The following is a 20709-nucleotide window of genomic DNA, read 5'->3' on the forward strand; positions in this document are numbered from 1 at the left end:
AAAAGAGTTTTCAATAAATTTATCTTAAAAATTATCAAATAGTTTTTTTTTTTAATAAAAACAAAATATTTGTTTATCAAACTTAAACCAATTTTAAAAAACCCAAGTTGAAACGAACTCTAATCAAATGTTTTGATATGATAGGTCAAGACTTGAAAGATAATTTTTACTTTGATTTGTTTGCATGAATTATCATGAAATTTGTATCTTTACTTTCTTATTTATTTTACTCTTTTTAATTATATATCATTCCTATGTTTTCTTTCTGTTTTGTAAATGTAATGAATATTTAGGACAGTACTGAAATAAGTATTAATCACTCAACTATATCAATATTTATTTACTTTAAAAAAAATGAACTTGAGGGATTGCACGCAACACCATAGGTCCAAAACATCCGCATCTACTTTTATCTCAAAAAAAAGTAAGGCTTAATTAAATTGACGATTAATGATATATACAGCACCCTTGTACAATACTTTTATACATCACCTACCTAATTTGGCAAGAAAAAAAAAATATTTCTTGAAAAAATTACAAAAGAGAGAAAAATATTTTCTCTTTCTTGTCAAATCAGGAAAGTGTTGTATATATGTGTTGTATAAAATGTATAAGGATGGTGCTGTATATATTATTACTCATTGACATTGAATTAAACATTAAAATTAATCATTTAACAAGATTATATATTATTTTACAACAATAAAAAGAAAATGCAGGGTAAAAAGAAAAACTATAACTTGTAGTTAGCTTACAAGTAAAAATAATAATGTTAGCAAAACTTTAATTATTTATTAGTTAAAAATTCCTATTAAATTTGCAACATAACTTTGAACAACATATACAAAATATTGACACAAATATTCATTTGTTTTTTCAAAGAATTAGTTATGTGAAGCTGATTCTCATATAAAATGTTTTAAGTTAAAATGAATATCATTAATGTAGGCAGTTAGTATCATATATTAAAAAACAATATTTAGATACATTACATATTAAATATTCTCAATTTGCTACCAATATTTGGTTATTTTTTGCAAATAAAAGAATTTGTTGCGAAAAAGTTATAAAACAATAGTTGCACTAATATTGTGTAAATTTGCATTTTAGGTTTGAAGTATTTAGTATTTAATAATATCAATTGCTAAATTTGTTAGATCTAATTAACTAATACATTAATAGGTTATGCAATTGTATGTAAATTAATATAGTTGTTTAAAATTTCAAATTAATTTGTTATAGATTTTGTTTGAAAATATATATACAATTTTATTTAAACCAAGTTAATATATAGTTTCTTTCATATTTTGATTTTATTTTTTTTAATTTAAGAAATTAACAGATTTCATATTGTAATATTTTCACATTTAAATCGTTATGAGTGAGAATTAAACTCGTGACATTTAGTCAAAGTCTACTAGAGCTAGTTAGATAAATAAAAAAAATTATAAATTTATGTTTTGCTAGTCGCTATATAGTATCTGCGCATAATTTATCGTCGGATGGACTCGTACCCAAATTGTACTCAAAACATCAGGATGGTTGAGGATATTCATTTTGTGTTGCCACTAAGCTAAAGGAAGAGATATGTAACTCGTACCCAAATTGTACTCAAAACATCAGGATGGTTGAGGATATTCATTTTGTTCTGCCACTAAGCTAAAGGAGGAGATATGTAAGTTGTTTTAATATAGCATAATTTTTAACCGTCCAAATGAAAGCAATAGAATGTAAGGGCATGCTTGGAAATGGGTTATTTAAAAAATTGGAGAAAGAAAAAATTAAATGATTTTAAGGAGTAATATTTTTAAATAAAAAGACTAAAAGAAAATTAATATATATTAAAATAAAAATATAAATAATTTAAAATAAATGATATTTTAATATGTTGGTTAATAAATTAACTAATATAAGAAATAAAAAGGAAATGAAATAATTTTTAAATAATTTGGTTTATAAAGAAACCCAAACCACCTCAAATTTAACTATCACAGTCAATTTAATAAAATTAGTGTATTATGAATTTAAATAAATTAGCATTTCATGGATTGTTTGATGTGTGATTTTTTTGATTTTTTTCGAATTTTTATTTTAAAATTTAACTATTTAATTTCTTATTTTATATATTTAAATACCAAAATTATTATTAACTCTAAAAAAAGATAGTGAAAATTAAATGTTATGATGTTTTTATAATTTAACCCAAAAAATTAGTTTTTATAAATGATTTATCATATAAGGTTTTTAAGAAAAAAAAACCCTGAAAAAAATAAAATAAAAATCATTTCCCCAAAAACAAGCCCTTAGTTTCGTTTGATCTTTGTTTTTTTGAGTCTTTAAAAAATATAAATATTTAACAATCAGTTTTTATGGTTTAAAGACGAAAATATTTAGATTTTGTCTCTTTCTATATTGAAAGATAAATTAATTTTAAATAATTAAATAAATATAGTTTTTGTATTTTAATAGATAAATATAAAAACTAAATAAATGAAGTGATGATTATGTTTTTGGTAAAAATTTCATAAATAACCTAAAAAACTAAAGATCAAACAAGGAATTAAAAATATTTTGCAATAAATTAGCATCCATTATTAAAAAAATTACATTAAATTATTTAAACTGCTGACTAAAATAAGTATTTGTTTGTTATCATGGACATTTAAATAAAAATATATATATATATATATATATATATATATATATATATATATATATATATATATAATGCTTAATTTTGAAAATGTCCAGATTGCATCCGTGGTTAATTTGAATATATATCTGAGAATAAATTAATATTTGAATTGGATTCTGGGTTGACCCGCCATAAACTTAAAACGATTAAAAATAATATTTAAAAATGCTATAGGTATTTTTCGAACTCGCAACTTAACCTAACAAGTACAACTCTGTAACCAACTAGGCTAATAACACTTTATATTTTAAATTCAATACCAAATTTAATCCACGTTCTAACAATATATTTGTATCCATGTGTATCGCACGAGAATCTTCCTAGTTATTAAAAATATTAATATAGATGGTTTAACACCACAAAATATGGGGCATCTTAGATCTCCTCTGATTCGATTCAGATTGTTTCTATGTCTAAGAGTTTGATATTAAATTTTTAAAATTTTTTACAAAATCATTTATTTAATAAAAATATAAGTCTTTCGAGAGATTTCAAGAGATATTATAAAAAAAAGCATTATATTTAAATTTAATAAAGTAAATAAAACTATTTTAGTATTTTAATTGAGTAGTTTTATGATTAAATTTAAAGAGTTTTATTGAATTTTTATAAAAATAAATAAAATATTTTTTTTTATTATTTTTTAATTGGTTGAATTTAAGAATAAAGTAAATGTATTTTAATATTTTGAATTTGGGTAAATAAAAAATAAAAAATCAAATGAAGGCGTTACACCTAAATTTCAACTTTCTACCGGTAAATCAAACTGCTTGTTTGATTTGAATAACCAATTAATTAGGTATTGAATGATAGGTTTTAAGCCATGCACTATTCCATCACCATTAAATCAAATTTTAACATCAAATTAATATAACCAAAAAATAAATACTTTATATTATTATTATTTAGTTGGAGAAATGAAAGGAGTTATAAGTTGAAAATATTTGTAATTTTGTGTTTAATAAAAATTAAAAAAATACAATATATTTTATATTTTGATCAATTATTGGTGATTCTAAATTGAGAAGCTAGGCAAGCTTAAAGGACTATGTTGTATGAAAATAGAGTGCACCAAATTTTGCCTTTTGAGAAAGCATATTCTTTCTGAATAAGGGAAATAAATGATGATCACATGCATTATATTATTAGATTGAGTTCTTATTTGTTTATGTTTAGTTGTTATATAATATTATCGTTGTACTTACACAAATATTTATTTTATAATATCATTGAATGAACCATTTAAAAAATCTAAGATATAAGTAATATTCTTGGTAACTATTATGAAGAAACTTCAAGTATCATAATTTAATCATTGTGATCTTTTAGCAAAAAGTTTTCAAAATTAATCTTGATTAATTTGAGTAAAATAGATCAAAAGGATGACTGAAATTCTTTTGGAATCTCCTTCAATTGAAATTTAATTGAATTTAATCACAAATTAAGCAGATAAATTTGAGATTTTGTTTTAAAAATTATAATATAATTCTTTATATCTTATATAGGATATTAAATTAACAAACCAAAAAAAACAAACAATAACATTACAGTCTATATTTAATTTTGATTTTACTTTTAGATAGATCATCTTAGTGTTCATCTTATAAATAAATATTGTAGTTTGATACTTGTATTTTGCTTATTATCATTTTATTTATATGATCTTTATGAATCATTTTTTTTATTTTTTTTTATATTATTTTCTTGTAAAAATAGATGATGGATTTTTTTTTCATGAATTTCCCATTGAATATATTTTAAAACATTATTATAGACACCCATATTTTATGTCTTCCAAATTTACAACTTTAAAAATTTCAAACTTATTTTAAAAAATCTGAAATTTATAAACAAGCTTATTGCAAGATGAGATTTAAAATAATTGATTGTATAATTTTGTATCGAACATCAGAATAGTTGAACGACCGGATATATACAAAATAAAATAAATAAAATTCTAAATAAATATGGACGTCGGGTTAAATAAATAAAATAAAAAAATATTTTTTTTGGAAAAACGACTTAGCATTATTTTATTAAAAATTTCCAAAAACGGGAAAAAAAAAACAACGAGTTTAAAAGATCATTCTAGACGGGACTATAATGATTTTGAAGTCGTAACATCCTGAATAAAAACTAAAAACGTAAATGAATTATCTAATTATAATATTTTCAATTCTAGTGAGTTTAAAAAATGGTAAATTTCAGTTCCTGCAGATATTCCAGTTCTGCTCCGTGCTTGGAATTCTTCTCAACATTTCCGCGAGGGCGCTACAATTCGATACAATATCTTTTCATAACTCTTCAACGCTTTTGCGGGTTCTGCCATATACCCTTGCATTTCGTTCTTGCCAAATGTTATACACCACTGCTTCAAAGCCGCACTTGAACACGCTTGTTGTAAATCTATTTCCCTTAGCTTTGAGTAATAAAAAAATATTGGGATTAATTTTATTATATCATAATAAAAATATATTTTATTATGATTAATTTTGTGTTTATAATAAAAAAATACAAACTTTAAGATTGAAATATTGGGATTGATGTTCTTGGACCCTCAGCTCTAGAATAACCATCCTAGAATGCTCTAATAATAGTTTAGAATCGATTTGAACATGTTTTATTTTGTTGTAATCACCCTAAGCAGAGTTTGAAGAAATAAGAATGAAATCAAGAACATGGATTTCAGAAAATGAAACTTGTTATAGAGTGTTTGTAGTGAGTATAAAGTGTTCTCAATGAGTTCATTAGATCCTTTAGGAATAGAATTGGTGCTATGAACTGCGGATTTAATTTTCCAGAAGAGTTCTTGAATTCTCAGATGACACTTCTACTGCAGTATTATTCGTTGATTGACGAATGAATTGAAAGGATCACAAATGAGTTCTTCATTAGGCCTGGTTTCTTCTACTTTCCATTTTAAATAAATTTTATGATTAAACTATTTCAATTCATTCACCACCCCTATTGTAAGCAAAAATCTATCACTCATATTTGTTTGCAGATGATCTCTTCATCCTGGCGCATGCTGACGCTGATTATGTTAGAACTATCAATGAGTCTCTCACCATTTTTCTAGTGTTACAGGTCTCAGCATCAATCAGGGAAAAAACCTTGTTTTCTATGGCGGCGTCAAGGAGGAAACCAAAGACAACATTTTCAGGATCATGGGCATTGATGAAGGATCGCTCCCTGTCCGATACCTGGTCATCCCACTCTCCTATAAACAGCTCCAGATCTCGCATTGCGGACATCTAATTGAAAAGGTAAAGAATGTTATTCTGGGATGGGCTATTAAAAGTCTTTCTTATACAGGTCGCATTAAGATGGACACTAGAGTCGTTATGGGTATTATCGGATACTAGACGCATCAGATCGTCTTCCCGAAGAAAGTCATGAAAGAACTAGATTAGCTTACAAGGAATTTCATTTGGGGGACTCGGGGGCATGGTGGGAAAAACGTTAAATGGATGGACACGTGCAAGCCCAAAGACGAAGGCGGAATAAAACATCCATTTTCTTGAAAAGACAAAGATGAATGTGGACAGAGCACAAATCTCAGACTGATCGATTAAACCAAATCTTGTAGAGTTTCCCGGGTCGGGGAAGTATTGATAGAAAAACATTCATGTGTGCCGATTCCTTTATGGATGACTTAACAATTGGGATACTACTTTTACCGTACTTTTAATACATCCTTCAAAAAAACTACGACTCTTCTATTACAATACATAGAAGTTTATTCTCGTCATGATCCACGTCCTACCGTAGTGCCCGGAGAACCGGGCTTGCTTAGCAACCAAAGCTAACTTACTAACGCGAAGGAATTGATCTAAGATTGCACAAAGAAAACCCCCTTACTCATCTCTCTCTAAAGGTCTTTTCAAGTGCAATCCTACAAGTAATGTCTCAACAAGTGAAATTATTGATGGTAGAAATCCTGGTTCTCCGGGCACTACGGTAGGACGTGGATCATGACGAGAATGGACTTCTATATAATGTAATAGAAGAGTCGTAGTTTTTTGAAGGATGTATTAAAAGTACGATAAAAGTAGTATCTCTTTCTCCCACTAGCATTAAGGATAGTGTCTCCTAGAACAAAACACTCACTTACAAGCACTTCTGGGCGTTGGAAAAGAAACATGAATCGCTTTGGGTCAGATGGGTACACTCGAGTTTCATTAGACAATACATTTGCATCTGGACATGCAAGATCAAAATGGAGATGACGTGGTCCCTTAAAAAGATTCTAAAGCTCAGAGACAATGCGGGCAAGATGATAAATATTCATATTGGAAATGGTAATGACACTCTATTCTGGCATGATCCATAGTTCGAAAACATACCATCCTTCATAATAGTGTCTTCTCCATCACTCAAATCAGGCGGGAATGTCAATTAGCCATGGTTTAGCAAGTCAATAGGAGCGATTGGAATAATCTTCTGAGGACTAATCCTGAAGGTGTGAGAATTCTTGAAGCACTTTCATCCTATCATCTGAATAACTATGGGGATTCCCGTATTTAGAATGTAGAGTACAATGGCAGGTTCGTCTCGGGGTCTACTTGGGATTGTGTTCGTGATCATGTGGACATTGTCCCATGGTCCCACTTAGTGTGGTCTACAAAAGTGATCCCCAGACACTAATTTATATTATGGCTCACCTTTCGTGAGAGACTCAATATTCGTGATCGGATCAAGAAGTACATGAGCATCTCGAACCCTAATTTCCTCCTTTGCTTGGGAAATGTGGAGTCCATTGAACACCTCATTTGGAACTTCCCTTTCGCCTCCTTGCTTTGGCTCATATTCTCCGCATCAATGGGACTCCTTAGCTTCCCAAACGAATGGACCGGTATCAAGGACCTCCCATCACCAAGACAATGGGCAACGACTTCATCTCCAATACCTTTAAGTATTTTTTCTCCAACATTATTTATCACATTTGGATGGTGTGGAACGCTAGTGCCTTCTCAGGAGTCCGCAACAATGCGGATACAGTATGGAACAATATCATAACCGACGACAACTCCCTCGTCCGAACGTGAAGGCGTATTCTCACAAGCGAGAAGAATTGGTTAATCTGTCAACATTTGAATATCGCTTATGAGAAAGTGACCCTCACCACTGATTTCATTGTACTTTAATTCTCAATTCTCATTTGTCATTTATTATCTCTCTTTTTCATTATTGTCCTTCCTTCAGTTTGTTTATACTCCGATTTTCTTTGAACTCATGTAACTCATTTGCCCCTTTGTGCTTTTTTATTTAATTGACATTTTGTCGTCTTTTCACAATTAAAAAATATATATATATATATTATGGATTGTAATATTTTTTTCTAACCGAATGGAAAAGAATTTTTATTTTTGGGATCAAATTGTTTTCTCTATTTTTATCAACTTTCTGATATTATAACTTGAGTTTTATAACTCCTAAAAGTTTGAAGAAAATCTCGGGTGATTCTTATATTTTTTTCTTGACCTATCTAAGAGTTAGTTTCGAATAAGAGTTACTTTCAATTTTACAATACTTCTACCCTCTCAAATAATAGGTATGTAAATTCATCTTTAATTTTTTGTAACTACGTTGAGTTGGAGGCATGTTTAGGGACAAAATATGTAAAATACATTGGAATTTAATTTAAATTATAGTGTAATTAATTTTCATGTCTCGAAAGCCAATTGTTTCGGAGTAGAGACTGTTTTTTAGGACGAACATGTGAGCCACAATGTCAAGGACATTTTTCACAAGTAACCGAGCACTGAACAAAAATTAATTTTCAAAACATTTTTTTCTTAGTTTTAATAAGAACATATTAGGTAGCGTTAATCCAAAAACATTCTTAGGAATAAATTCAAACACAAGAAACTTATCATTAAAACCTCTTATCCTTGCACTTGATATATGAGAAGGAAGGTAATACATTTAGTTAAAATGTGTCTCGAAACATTTAGTTTTTAAATGCTTACTTTTAAGGGTAAAATTATTTCATAATTCATCATCAAACCAAACAAGTGTAAAATTTATCAAATTTTAACTATTGGTTATCAATTATTAAAGTTAACAATTTTTTTGGTTCCAAAAATAAATAAATAATTAAATTCAAGCATCATACATTTCTCGCCAAACTCAATAATTTACAAACCATCAATATCCACATCTTTCAAAATAAATAAGATTTACTTGGTTAATATATATTTATTTAGACTATTATCATCCTACATTGAAATGATTAATTGCTACAAAATATATATAATTCTATATATAAATAAGTTTATGTAGTAATCTAATTTTATTTAGAAATTTCTTCATAATTGTTTAGACTATTTGTTATAGAATAAAATTTTATATTAATTATACAAAATAGTAGTTTATGTGATTTATAAATCTATATATATATAATGATGCTTAATTTTTAAAGTGTCCGGATTGCCGGGTCGAGAGCTGTGGTTAATTTGGATACTTGAGTCAGATTGTGGGTTGACCCGCCCAAAAACTTAAAACGGTTAAAAATAAAATAAAAAATGCTAGAGGTATGTTTCAAACTTGCAACCTAACAAAACAAATACAACCGTTTAACCAACTAAGCTACTAAGACTTTATATTTTAAATTTAACACCAAATTTGATGAACGCGGGACGTTTTAACATTAATATAAGTTCAATTTTTTAACTAACTAATTTATATATATATAATTATGCTTCATTTTTATAGTGTCTGTATTGTCGGGTCGAGAGTTGTGGTTAATTTGGATACTTGGGTCGGATTGTGGGTTGACCCGTCCATAAACTTAAAACGGTTAAAAATAAAATTAAAAATGTTAAACGTATGTTTCGAACTTGTAACCTAACAAAACAAGTACAACCTACTAAGACTTTATATTTTAAATTCAACACCAAATTTGATGAATACTGGACGTTTTAACATTAATATAATTTCAACTTTTTAACTAACTAATATATATATATAATAATACTTAATTTTTAAAGTGTCCGGATTGCCGGGTCGAAAGTTGTGGTTAATTTGGATACTTGGGTCGGATTATGGGTTGACCCGCCCATACACTTAAAACGGTTAAAAATAAAATTAAAAATGCTAGAAGTATGTTTCGAACTTGCAACCTAACAAAATAAGTACAAACCTTTAACCAACTAAGCTGCTAAAATTTTATATTTTAAATTTAACACCAAATTTAATGAACGCGGGACGTTTTAACATTTATATAAGTTCAACTTTTTAACTAACTAATCTATTTATATATAATGATGTTGAGTAAATGGATACTTGGGTCGGATTGTGGGTTGACCCACTCATAAACTTAAAACGGTTAAAAATAAAATTAAAAATGTTATCTGTAATTTTTTTTCACGATTTTTTATATTATTACTCGTGCAAATGCATGGGCTAAATGCTAGTTATAACTAAAACACTTATATTGGTTTGTGAAAATTTCAAACAATCTCCTATGATTATAACTAATATCGGTTTGTAACAATTTGAGTCGATTGGTCAAGTTGATTTAATCATACAACTTCGGTGTTATATGTCATGATAGATCATATAGTTTATTTGATATTTTATAAATTTAAAGTAAGGGTGTTTAATATTTTATTTATAAAAACTGCCTATAACCAAAAACATTTAAAAAACATCACAAAAAACGAGCTTTAATTAGTTCAAAATAAAATGAGTCAGAAAAATCAATTCATAAGTTTAGACAAGGTATAAAAAAGGTTTCTCAAGTTATTATGGGTTATTTGAATAAATTTAGATTATTTAAAAAATTATTGATATTAATTTTGTGAAAATAATTTTTTTTGGTAAAATAATTTAGAGAGTATTAATATATAATATTTAAATATATTTTTTTAAATATATGGACGGTATTTTAATATTTTGCAATTAGATGAAATAATGATTAATTTGGTAAGGATATAGACAAAATATATATTTTTTTTATTTTGAGAGTATTAATATATAATTTTATATTTTGAGATTATTAATATATAATTTTAATTGATTAACCAATTAAATGATATACTAATTAATCATGAGCAATTATTTTCCTTTTTTTATCTTAAGTATGTACATTAATTATTGAAAAATTGCAAAACAACTAATTACAAAATAAAAGAAATGATTATTTTATTTGAATTTTTGTTTTTGTTTTTAATAACGTAGGAAGTTTGCATGACCACTTTGGAATCACAATCATTTTTCCATTTCAGCTTATTGCGGGAAATGAATTCATAACAATTGTTCTATTAGGCATTGAATTTTGCTATTTGAGTTGTCAAAGTGGATTGACAATAAATCTCTTATAAGAAAATTAGTAAATAAAAAAATTCGCAATAACTTATATTGCTTAAAATCAACAAGAATTCATCCACACTGTTGAGACGCTTAGAGAATTGGGTCATATGAACTTCAGGCGAATAATTCCTTTAATGAGGACCTTGAATAATTTTCTTAAGTTAAGCAATGTAGATATATGTGATATGTAGAAAATAAATTGAATTGATATGTAGAAAATAAATTGAATTAGAATATATTTTCAATAAGATGGAGTTGTTTTTCTTTCTTTTATTTCAGAACATGTCAAACTTAATAAGTGATAATTAATAGTCTAAAATCTATGAAGGATAAATAGACTAAACTTAATAAGTGATAATTAATAAGTGATAAAACTTCATAAATTCATATCAAATAATAATCTTTTATAGAATAAATAGACTAAACGTTCAAACAATATAGAGCTCATTTACACAAATAAGTTTAAAGGTTTGATAAATTGCAACTCTCTTTTGTTCAAACCCTTGTCTAAGGTCATGTTTGAAAATCCTAAATTCGAAACTAAATTTGGCTTTGAACAAAAAAAAAAAATTTAATTTATTTTCAAATCAATTTCAAATATTAGATCCGAATATTAATTTATTTGAAATAATATTTTGAAATATACAATAATTATTTATAAATTAATAAACTTATTAACATTATTTTAGATCAGATTTACTTTAACTTCAACTTCTTAAAATATACTCATAGTTTAATACAGAGAAACTCAAGTAAGTTCATTCAATACATTATTTTTGAGCGAAATATTTTTATTAAGGCACAAACAAATATTGTTGTAACAACCATGTATTTACACAATTTTATCATTTAAAACAAGTTTTCAGAAAGAGGAATCAAAACATTACTTAAATCTAATTATAATAAAAAAAAAAGAATGGACTATAAATTTAAATAAGTTAGCATCTTACTATTAATAAATATAAATTAAATTATTTAAAAGTGTTCAGTAAATAAATATTTTTTATTATTATTGACCTTTAAATATGAATGATTAGAGATATTAGATTATTTAATCCAAAATTCATTTAAAAATAATATTTTCATCAAATTTAGAAAACTAAAAAAAACACATGCATGGATTTTACAAATTGGAAGACACATATCAAAATAAATGGACCTTATAAAAAAATGTTTTAAATATTTATATTTTTAAATGTTAAAATTTGTATAAATAATGTTATTTAAAATATTTCTAATAATGACTATTAATCATTGTATTTAGAAGAAGAAAAATCCTAAGATCTTGTTTTTAATCTAAAATATATTTTAGATTATTTTATTTGAATAAATTAATCTAAAATATATTTAATATGTATGATTTTAAAGTTTCATAATAAATAAAATAAAATATATTGAATTATTGTTGTAATAAGTGAATGGGCATGAACCATTACTTTATTTGAATTAAATCAAACAAGCCCAGGAGTCCTGTATGGACAAATGACAACAATAATTGAAGTTGTTACATCTAAATTTCAACGTAGTACCGGAAAATCAAACATTTTTGTGACGATGTAGGCCTTGTTTGATTTTGAATAACAATGCCTTGTTCGGATTTGGGATTTGAATAACGAGGGAGAAAAAAATAATGATTGTTGTGATTTTGAGGAAGTTCCGATTATTTTTGGTAAAATGACTTAAAGAGTATTGATATATATAAATAAAATAAAAAATAATAATTTAAAATGAAAGGTATTTTTGTATTTTGGTTAATAAAATGATTGATATAATTGTTGAGAAGTGATTTATTAGAAAACTGATTTTCTTTAGATTATTTTAAAAACCTAAAGAGAACCATGCCTAAGTGCTTGATTTATATGTTTTTTGGGTAAGATTTTTACATAATTTCAATTTAATCCATCATTATTTTACTCTCAATCACATCACTTAATTTATTAATTTAAATATTAAAATTATTGATTTTATTATTTATTATTTTAAAATAAAGTTATAAAGTATTTTGAAATTATGATTTTATTTTATTTTAAATATTTTAACTATGTGAAACTAATTAATTATTAAAATCATGAAAAGTGATCTCATTTTAGAAATATTGTTAAGGATGCAGATTATAAGTGAGATAGTGCTATTTGATTATTTAGCAATTATATTTTGATAAAAAGATATCAAAAGAGGCACAAGTTGTTTAAAATTATGTTTAGTTGAAATCTAATGGGCTAAAGATTTTATTAGATAAATTTAAAAATCATATTTAATTTTTTTATTTTAAATTATAATATAATTCTTTATATTTTTTTTACAATATCTCAACAAAAATAACAGTTTTATTAATTGAGGTCTATATCTAATTTTAATTTTAAAATTGATTTATGACATTTGGATCTACACATCGATTTAAGTACATATTGTGGTTGAATATTCTTGTTGTTATCATTTAATTGGGTTTTTTTTATAAAAATGTCTATGTTCATTTTTATTCATAATTTTCTTAAAATAAAGAGAAAATGGTTTTTAAAACTTTTATTTTATAGATATATAGAATTTAAACAATACTAAATTTAATATATATGTTTCTGTCAAATATTTTCATGTACATATACATAGTAACATGCTTATAATACATAAAATTGGAGTGAGATTAGATTTGAACAATAAAATATTAAATTGGTTAATATATATATATATATATATATATATATATATATATATATATATATATATTAAGATATATTTCATAATATTGTTTTATTTAAATTAATATTTGAATGAGATATTTAAATATATATATATTAAATAAATTTATTTATTATTTTTTTGTTTAAACCCAGATTTTTGGATTAAAAATATAAGTTAATTAATCATTTATAAAAAAAATATTAAAAGTTTCTCCATTAATTGAGAAAATATCAATAAATTTATAAATATATATAATTAATTAATTATAATTTTAGATATTATCTCGTATAAATCAATATCCAAATAAAAAAATCACACAAATTTATGATTCAATGTTAAAACTGATTCTAGCTTTGATCCAATTATTTTTTAAAAAGAATGTGATAAAAAAAACATTCTCATATAATTATTTTTTAAAAAAATGCTTATTTTAAAAAATAAATTTATAAACGATCACACAAGTTATTAGGATTGTTTTGGAATCCAATTTGGTTGAAATTGTGTTTGTAGGAAAAACAAATGAGATCTAAATGTGGATAAATTTTGAGTTAAACTCCTAATGAACCAATAAGTACAATTAATTAATGTTGTGGGATAATCAAATAACACCCACCAATACCAACATCAACAAAATAACAATTTAATAAAAACAAATTGACCACCAACAAAAATATAATCCAACAAAGCAAAAAATAAATAAAATAAGACTAACCAAAGTAAAAAAAAAAAAAAAAAAAACATCAAAAACTACTTAATATATTCACAACACTAAATTTGTTGCATTGTATGTAATTTTGTGTCCATAGTTAAATATATATATTCTTTTTCAACCAAATTTTCAAGCATGAGATTCTTAATTTTTTTAAATGTTAGAATGTATATAATTCTCTATTTTCTTTAAAATTAAAATTAAAAAAATTAAAATCCTAATAATAATATTTTCACTTTGTAATTCCTTCTTATATAATTATAATTGAATCCAATCATTTGCAGCTTGTTTGATACATGGATTATTTGAAAATAATTAAGTTTGATTCTAAAATCTTATTTATCGAAAAAATGAATTATTTTAGATTATTTAAGTTAAATTATTAAAATGATTTTTATATTTAAAATTTGTTAAAATAAAAAATGTAAAAAAAAAAAAGTTTAATAAATTAAATAATTTAATAATTGAGAAAAGAAAAGATGATGTAATAAGTAATTTTTTTTGAATAATAAAATTAGCCAATGCCACCCAACACCTACACCGACAACTACCATTGCTACCGGTCTGTCCAACAATTCTTATTTATATTAACATATTATTTAATATTTATATATATAGTAAATTAATTTAATAATAAATATTTATAATTGTATTAAAAATTAAATTTGGAAATTCAAAATTTGTATTACAAAAATTAATCATGCAGTGGAATTGGTTGATACTAATTAAATCACTCTTAAATTTTATTAAAAGAAGAAAAGTAATATGAACAATAAATATTTTGATGTGAATTATACTTTTATCTCAATCTTATATATTTTATCAATTGCTTCTTAATAATTAAAATTTTAATTTATCAATCAAATACAAAAATATTAAAAATTTAAATTTTATAAGATTATTTTTGTATTTTAATTGATAAATTATAATTTATAAATAAATTTAAATTTAAAATTAATTAATATATATAATAATAATTTATTAATACGTCTAACTTTTCATTATTAGTCTCTATCACCTAATAAATAACCAGTTTGTTTTAAGTAAAATTGAGTCCCAAATAATGAGATTTAAAATAATAAATTGGAAATCTTAATTGATCCAGTGTGCCCCAGTTTGATAATTTGTCCACAAAAAAATAAAAGATATAATATAAACTTACAATATTGTTTAAAACATAGTTTTAATACATTTTTTAATAAGAAGTTTAGTTTTACAACTAAACATATATTATTTTTCAATTATTTTCATTTTGAATTATATATTACTTTATTAAACACTTAATTAATTTATATTAGTTATATATGTTTATAGTAAAAAAATATTAGTACCATAGGAAGTGGAAAGAATTGGTCTAGGAAATAAAAGGTCACGGGTAATACTAGTTTTCTTAATTAAAAAAATATATATATATATTAGTTATATATTGATTTAAGACCAAATTTTGAGTTAAAATTGACTGAAAAAATAATCTAAAAACTAAAATTAATAAAAAACAATATTTTTATGTTAATTTGATTTAAGATGGAAGTATGTGAAAATTTAATTTAAGGTTGAGGGGACAATTTTAAATAAATTAAGTTTTAAAAAATATACATAAAAATTAGATGAAAATAAAATAAAAATAAGAAAACGTATAAATGTAACTGTGATTAATAATTCTGTTTAGTGTTGTAAATATGAGAAATGTTTATTAAATAGATTTTATAATACTTTTAAATTTTACAAACACATTCTTAAATATGGTATTTAATTAATCCATTTTTATAATATTTTATTTTGTGCAGAGTAAAATCTATTTTAATTCATTCAATATGCTTTGCTCGCTCACTCTACATTATTATGGAAAATATCTATCAATATTTATGTTAATTTGGTTTATCTAGGTTTTATTGTGTGATGTAAAATTTATTCTAATTATTATTGATTGTGTTTGATACACTTATTCATATATATTTTTTAAAATTATTTTTAAAAATCGATAAAATGTAATTGTAATACTTATTTATTATAATTAAATAATTCTCATTTATATCCTATTACAACAACTTAAAAAAAAACAATTACTTATTTATTCAAAATAATGTTAACAACATATTAATCATCATTATATTTATGAACTAAATATCAAATTGTATGAACAATTTACAAAAATATGATGACTCAATGGAAAAAATTCAACGATCATATCATTTATCAAGGGTCAATGCATCCACAAACTCATTTGAGTTCCTAAACGATAAGTGACGCCGAAAAAATGGCATGTCAAATGATAAATAATCATTTATATATATATGGCTACAATACTAAAAATATGTACAAATAATGAGATGATACAGGTAAAAAGTGGTGTCATACAAAATATTACTTTCAACTATAAATCATATAATTTTGTCTCATTTACTATTATAAGAGTGTTGAAACAATTATCAATTGTACAAGTAACAAACGAGTGAGAATGTTATTTGAAATTATAAAAAACCGATATGAAAAATATTCCGATCTTACTAAATACAATCACATAAAAAAACTAACAAAAAAATTAAAAAAAAAATCATTTATAGTCTAGAAGATACTGAAAGAGTTAGATTTTTTTATTGATATTGCTTTACCATCACACGTTTTTCACATCTAAAGGACAGTAAACATATATATATATGTATATATATTATATATATTATATATACCATAATCATTTCTTCTTCAACTAGCAAGCATATCTCTCTAGAACTCACACATGGCTCCAAAGAAAGTAGAAAAGAAATTGGAGAAGAAGAATGAATACAACAGAGGAGCATGGACTTCTGAGGAGGATAAGAAGCTTTCTCATTATACTCAGATCCATGGCCCAAAAAGATGGAAGACACTGGCCATCAAATCTGGTAATTCTAATTTTGATCCTTTGTAAATATTCTCCAATGCATTTGAATTTCAGTAGCTGATAATGTTTCGAGTTTGAATCTTAAATGTATTTTGATTAACGATTGTAAAAAAGTATATCTCTTTCTCTCTAGGTCTAAATCGATGCGGGAAGAGTTGTCGACTAAGATGGTTGAATTATCTTAGACCTAACATCAAGAGAGGCAACATTTCAGAGGACGAAGAAGATTTGATTTTCAGACTTCACAAGCTCTTGGGGAATAGGTGCCAAACTAATTATCCTTCTACAAGAATAAAATCAGTAAATATTTATAAATAAAAACTATTCTAGTTAGGACTGGTCTAGGGTATTCCAAGCTAGGTAGAATAAAAAATGTTTTCAGAAATTTTGAACCATTCACCTAAAGACAATAATTTTATATAAAAAATAATTAACCAATTAAACTAAGTTATATTTATTAATTTTAACATTTAACTATTATAAATCTCTTTATATATTATTTTTTAAAAAAGACAAAAAAAAGTTACATAAAAGTATTCATTAAAATATGAAACAAACTAGAAAAGAAGTAATATTCGACACTCAAAGATGATCGATTGAACCATGTCTTAGACACAAATCTTGATTCATTTCAAGTTATTGTTTAGAGTTATATAAATATATATATATATAAAAAAACATTTCTAAATATACTATATATAATCTTAAGAGTACAATGACTGACCAACAACTTTGACAATGAGGTATTGAATTAATAGTCAAGACTATAAACATATTTTACTTTTTTATTTGAAGATGGGCGTTGATTGCTGGAAGACTTCCAGGACGAACCGATAATGAAATAAAAAATTACTGGAATTCTTATTTGAGCAAAAAAATAGACAATGTGAATAAGAACACGACAATTCCTAATGTTCAAGTGATAGTCCAGAAAGAGCAACACGAATTGGGTCCAACCGGAGGACCAATCGGAGGACCTGAAGTTGAGACGAATAATGGCACTAACTCTGCGTTTGATGCCAACGATTTCTTTGATTTTTCTTATGAGGGAACATTTGGAATAGAATGGGTAAACAAATTTTTTCGGTTAAACAATGTAGATGAGTGAAACTTCATTGTAGGAAAAAAGTTGTTTTCAAATCTTTGCATTAAGATTTAGTTGTCTTCTAGATCTTGTCTGTTATAGACTAATTGAATTAAAACAGCATATATTAATAGTAGTGCGACGTGGGCTTGTTTTGATTGTACGAATGAATATGATTGGATTGTATGATATTTTAATTATTTTGATGATGTTGTAAAGTTTAATAGTGTAGAAAATGTTTAAAATATATATAGTACTATCAAAGTATCAATTAAATAATTGAGCTTATCTGTCAAATCTCTTATAAAATATATATGTTGTAAAGTAGACATTTGTCAAAGAAAAGTTAATTTGAGGAAAATTTATATGTTGAATGAATAACATGAGTTTATGTTTTTTCTTCTATATGTTCTAAATATGAAATAGTAACCCTATATATATGGATGAGATCATGATTATATATAATTATATTATGTTTCAACCTCCTTAATTCTAATTTTCTTATACAAAGTCATGCTAGTAAAATACCTGATTTCAATAAAGTAAATAAAATACCTGACTTTCAATAAAGTCAATAACAACTACTGTAATTAAATGTCTCTAAAATTACCCATAGGCTAATTCAATAATGGCTATTAAATACAAATAATAAAGCCTTGTTTGGATTAGGGTTTTGGAAATAATCTAGAGAGGGAAAAAAATAATGATCGGTGATAATTATTTTTAGTAAAAAGACTTAAAGGGTATTGATATATGAATAAAATAAAAAATAATAATTTAAAATATAAGGTATTTTAGTATTTTGGTTAATAAAATAAGTGATGTGATTGTTGAAAAGTTAAAAATAAGTGAATAAAATAACAACGGTCAATAAAAGTAATCCTTAAAAGCCTGTATATATCAATTCCCAGCGTGATAAAAATATCACTTTTAAAAGCAATGTCAATAATAAAAGTGAATAAAGCTATAACAATAATAGCAATATAGGATTGGCCTTGTTTGGTTGGGGTTCAATGGGGTTATTGAAATAATTTAGAAAAAGAAAAAAATGATGAGTGGTGAAAACTTTAAGGATTTGGAGGTGTATTTTTTATAAATGACTTAAATGGTATTGATATACATAAATAAAATAAAAAATTAAAAATTAAAAATAAAAAATATTTTAGTATTTTTATTAATGAATTAAGATTTGATGGATAAGAGGGATTGAAGTGATGTATGATTTTTTTTTATAGATATTAGAATAACTAAAACCTGAACCAGTTAAAATTACAAGTAAGTGTTAAATTGTAATACATTCATAGACAAGTTTTAACACAAATATTGATATTAATCAATAAATAATTAGAGTAATGAATATTCTTGTTATATCTTAGTCATTAATATATAGGATAATAAAATACTATATTAATTTTTCCCAAAAAAAAAATACTATATTAATAACTACAAAATAACTTATTTTAAAAACAAGTTTTAATACAAATATTACTAGTTATATTATTCAATCAATAATAGGAGTAATAAATATCCTTGTTATACCCTAGTAATTATATATAGGATAATAAAATATAATTATTAATAACTATTAATAATAAGTTATTTTAGAAACAAGTTTTAACACAAATATTGTGAGTTGATATTAATCAATCAATAATTGGAGTAATAAATATCCTTGTTATACCCTAGTCATTAATATATGTGATAAAAAAATATCATTATTAATAACTACTAATAATAAGTTAATTATTAAAATAAATTAACAAACTAACCACAATAATTGAAAGTATACACATAAATTTTAAATGATTTGAAGAGTGATAAGAAGATGAAATTTGGGAAAGGGAATGAATAAAGAAATGATGTCTCTTGCATCATTCGTTAGAAAAAATAATAGGGTGAGAAAAGACAATATTTTTTTTATATTAGTTTTTTAGCGAATCAGATAACACCACGTAATTTTCTATAAAATTCACTTTCCAAACTTTTTTTCCATAGTCATTTCTCATAATCATAGTCATCTTAGGTCTGATTATATTTAGGTTATTTAAATAACTCAAACCCATTCAAACATTATTTCACTCACTTCTCATTAAATATATCATTAAAATCATTAATCAAAATATTAAAATACATTTTATTTTAAATTATTAATTATTATTTTATATTATATATCAATATATTTAAGTAATTTTATCAAAAATATTTTCAAAATTATCGCCCATCTTATTTATTTCCCTCTCTAAATTATTAAAAATAACCCTTTTCAAACAAGACTTTACAGTGAAATAGTAGGCACGTGACTCTAGAGTTGAAGTAGACACAGTTAGCCCTAATAGTGCAGATCC

At 24.4% G+C, this 20709-nt stretch overlaps 1 protein-coding gene across 1 annotated transcript; it reads left to right on the top strand.

The window, feature by feature from the left end:
- The first annotated feature begins 17111 nt into the window (after positions 1-17111).
- On the top strand, positions 17112-18568 carry LOC124932013 (transcription factor MYB4-like). The gene is made up of 3 exons (XM_047472609.1): positions 17112-17281; positions 17414-17543; positions 18076-18568. The coding sequence occupies exons 1-3, from the start codon at positions 17137-17139 to the stop codon at positions 18386-18388; spliced, it is 588 nt and encodes a 195-aa protein (XP_047328565.1). The 5' UTR covers positions 17112-17136; the 3' UTR covers positions 18389-18568.
- Positions 18569-20709: the final 2141 nt, after the last annotated feature.

This window comes from Impatiens glandulifera, chromosome 3 (genome assembly GCF_907164915.1).
Source record: "Impatiens glandulifera chromosome 3, dImpGla2.1, whole genome shotgun sequence".
NCBI lineage: Eukaryota > Viridiplantae > Streptophyta > Magnoliopsida > Ericales > Balsaminaceae > Impatiens > Impatiens glandulifera.

Bases quoted from the DNA above. Each gene is read 5' to 3' on its own strand.
- LOC124932013 (XM_047472609.1), top strand. From the start codon at position 17,137: ATGGCTCCAAAGAAAGTAGAAAAGAAATTGGAGAAGAAGAATGAATAC. The intron at 17,282-17,413 runs GTAATTCTAATT...CTTTCTCTCTAG, and splicing joins GACACTGGCCATCAAATCTG to GTCTAAATCGATGCGGGAAG. The intron at 17,544-18,075 runs GTGCCAAACTAA...TTTTATTTGAAG, and splicing joins CACAAGCTCTTGGGGAATAG to ATGGGCGTTGATTGCTGGAA.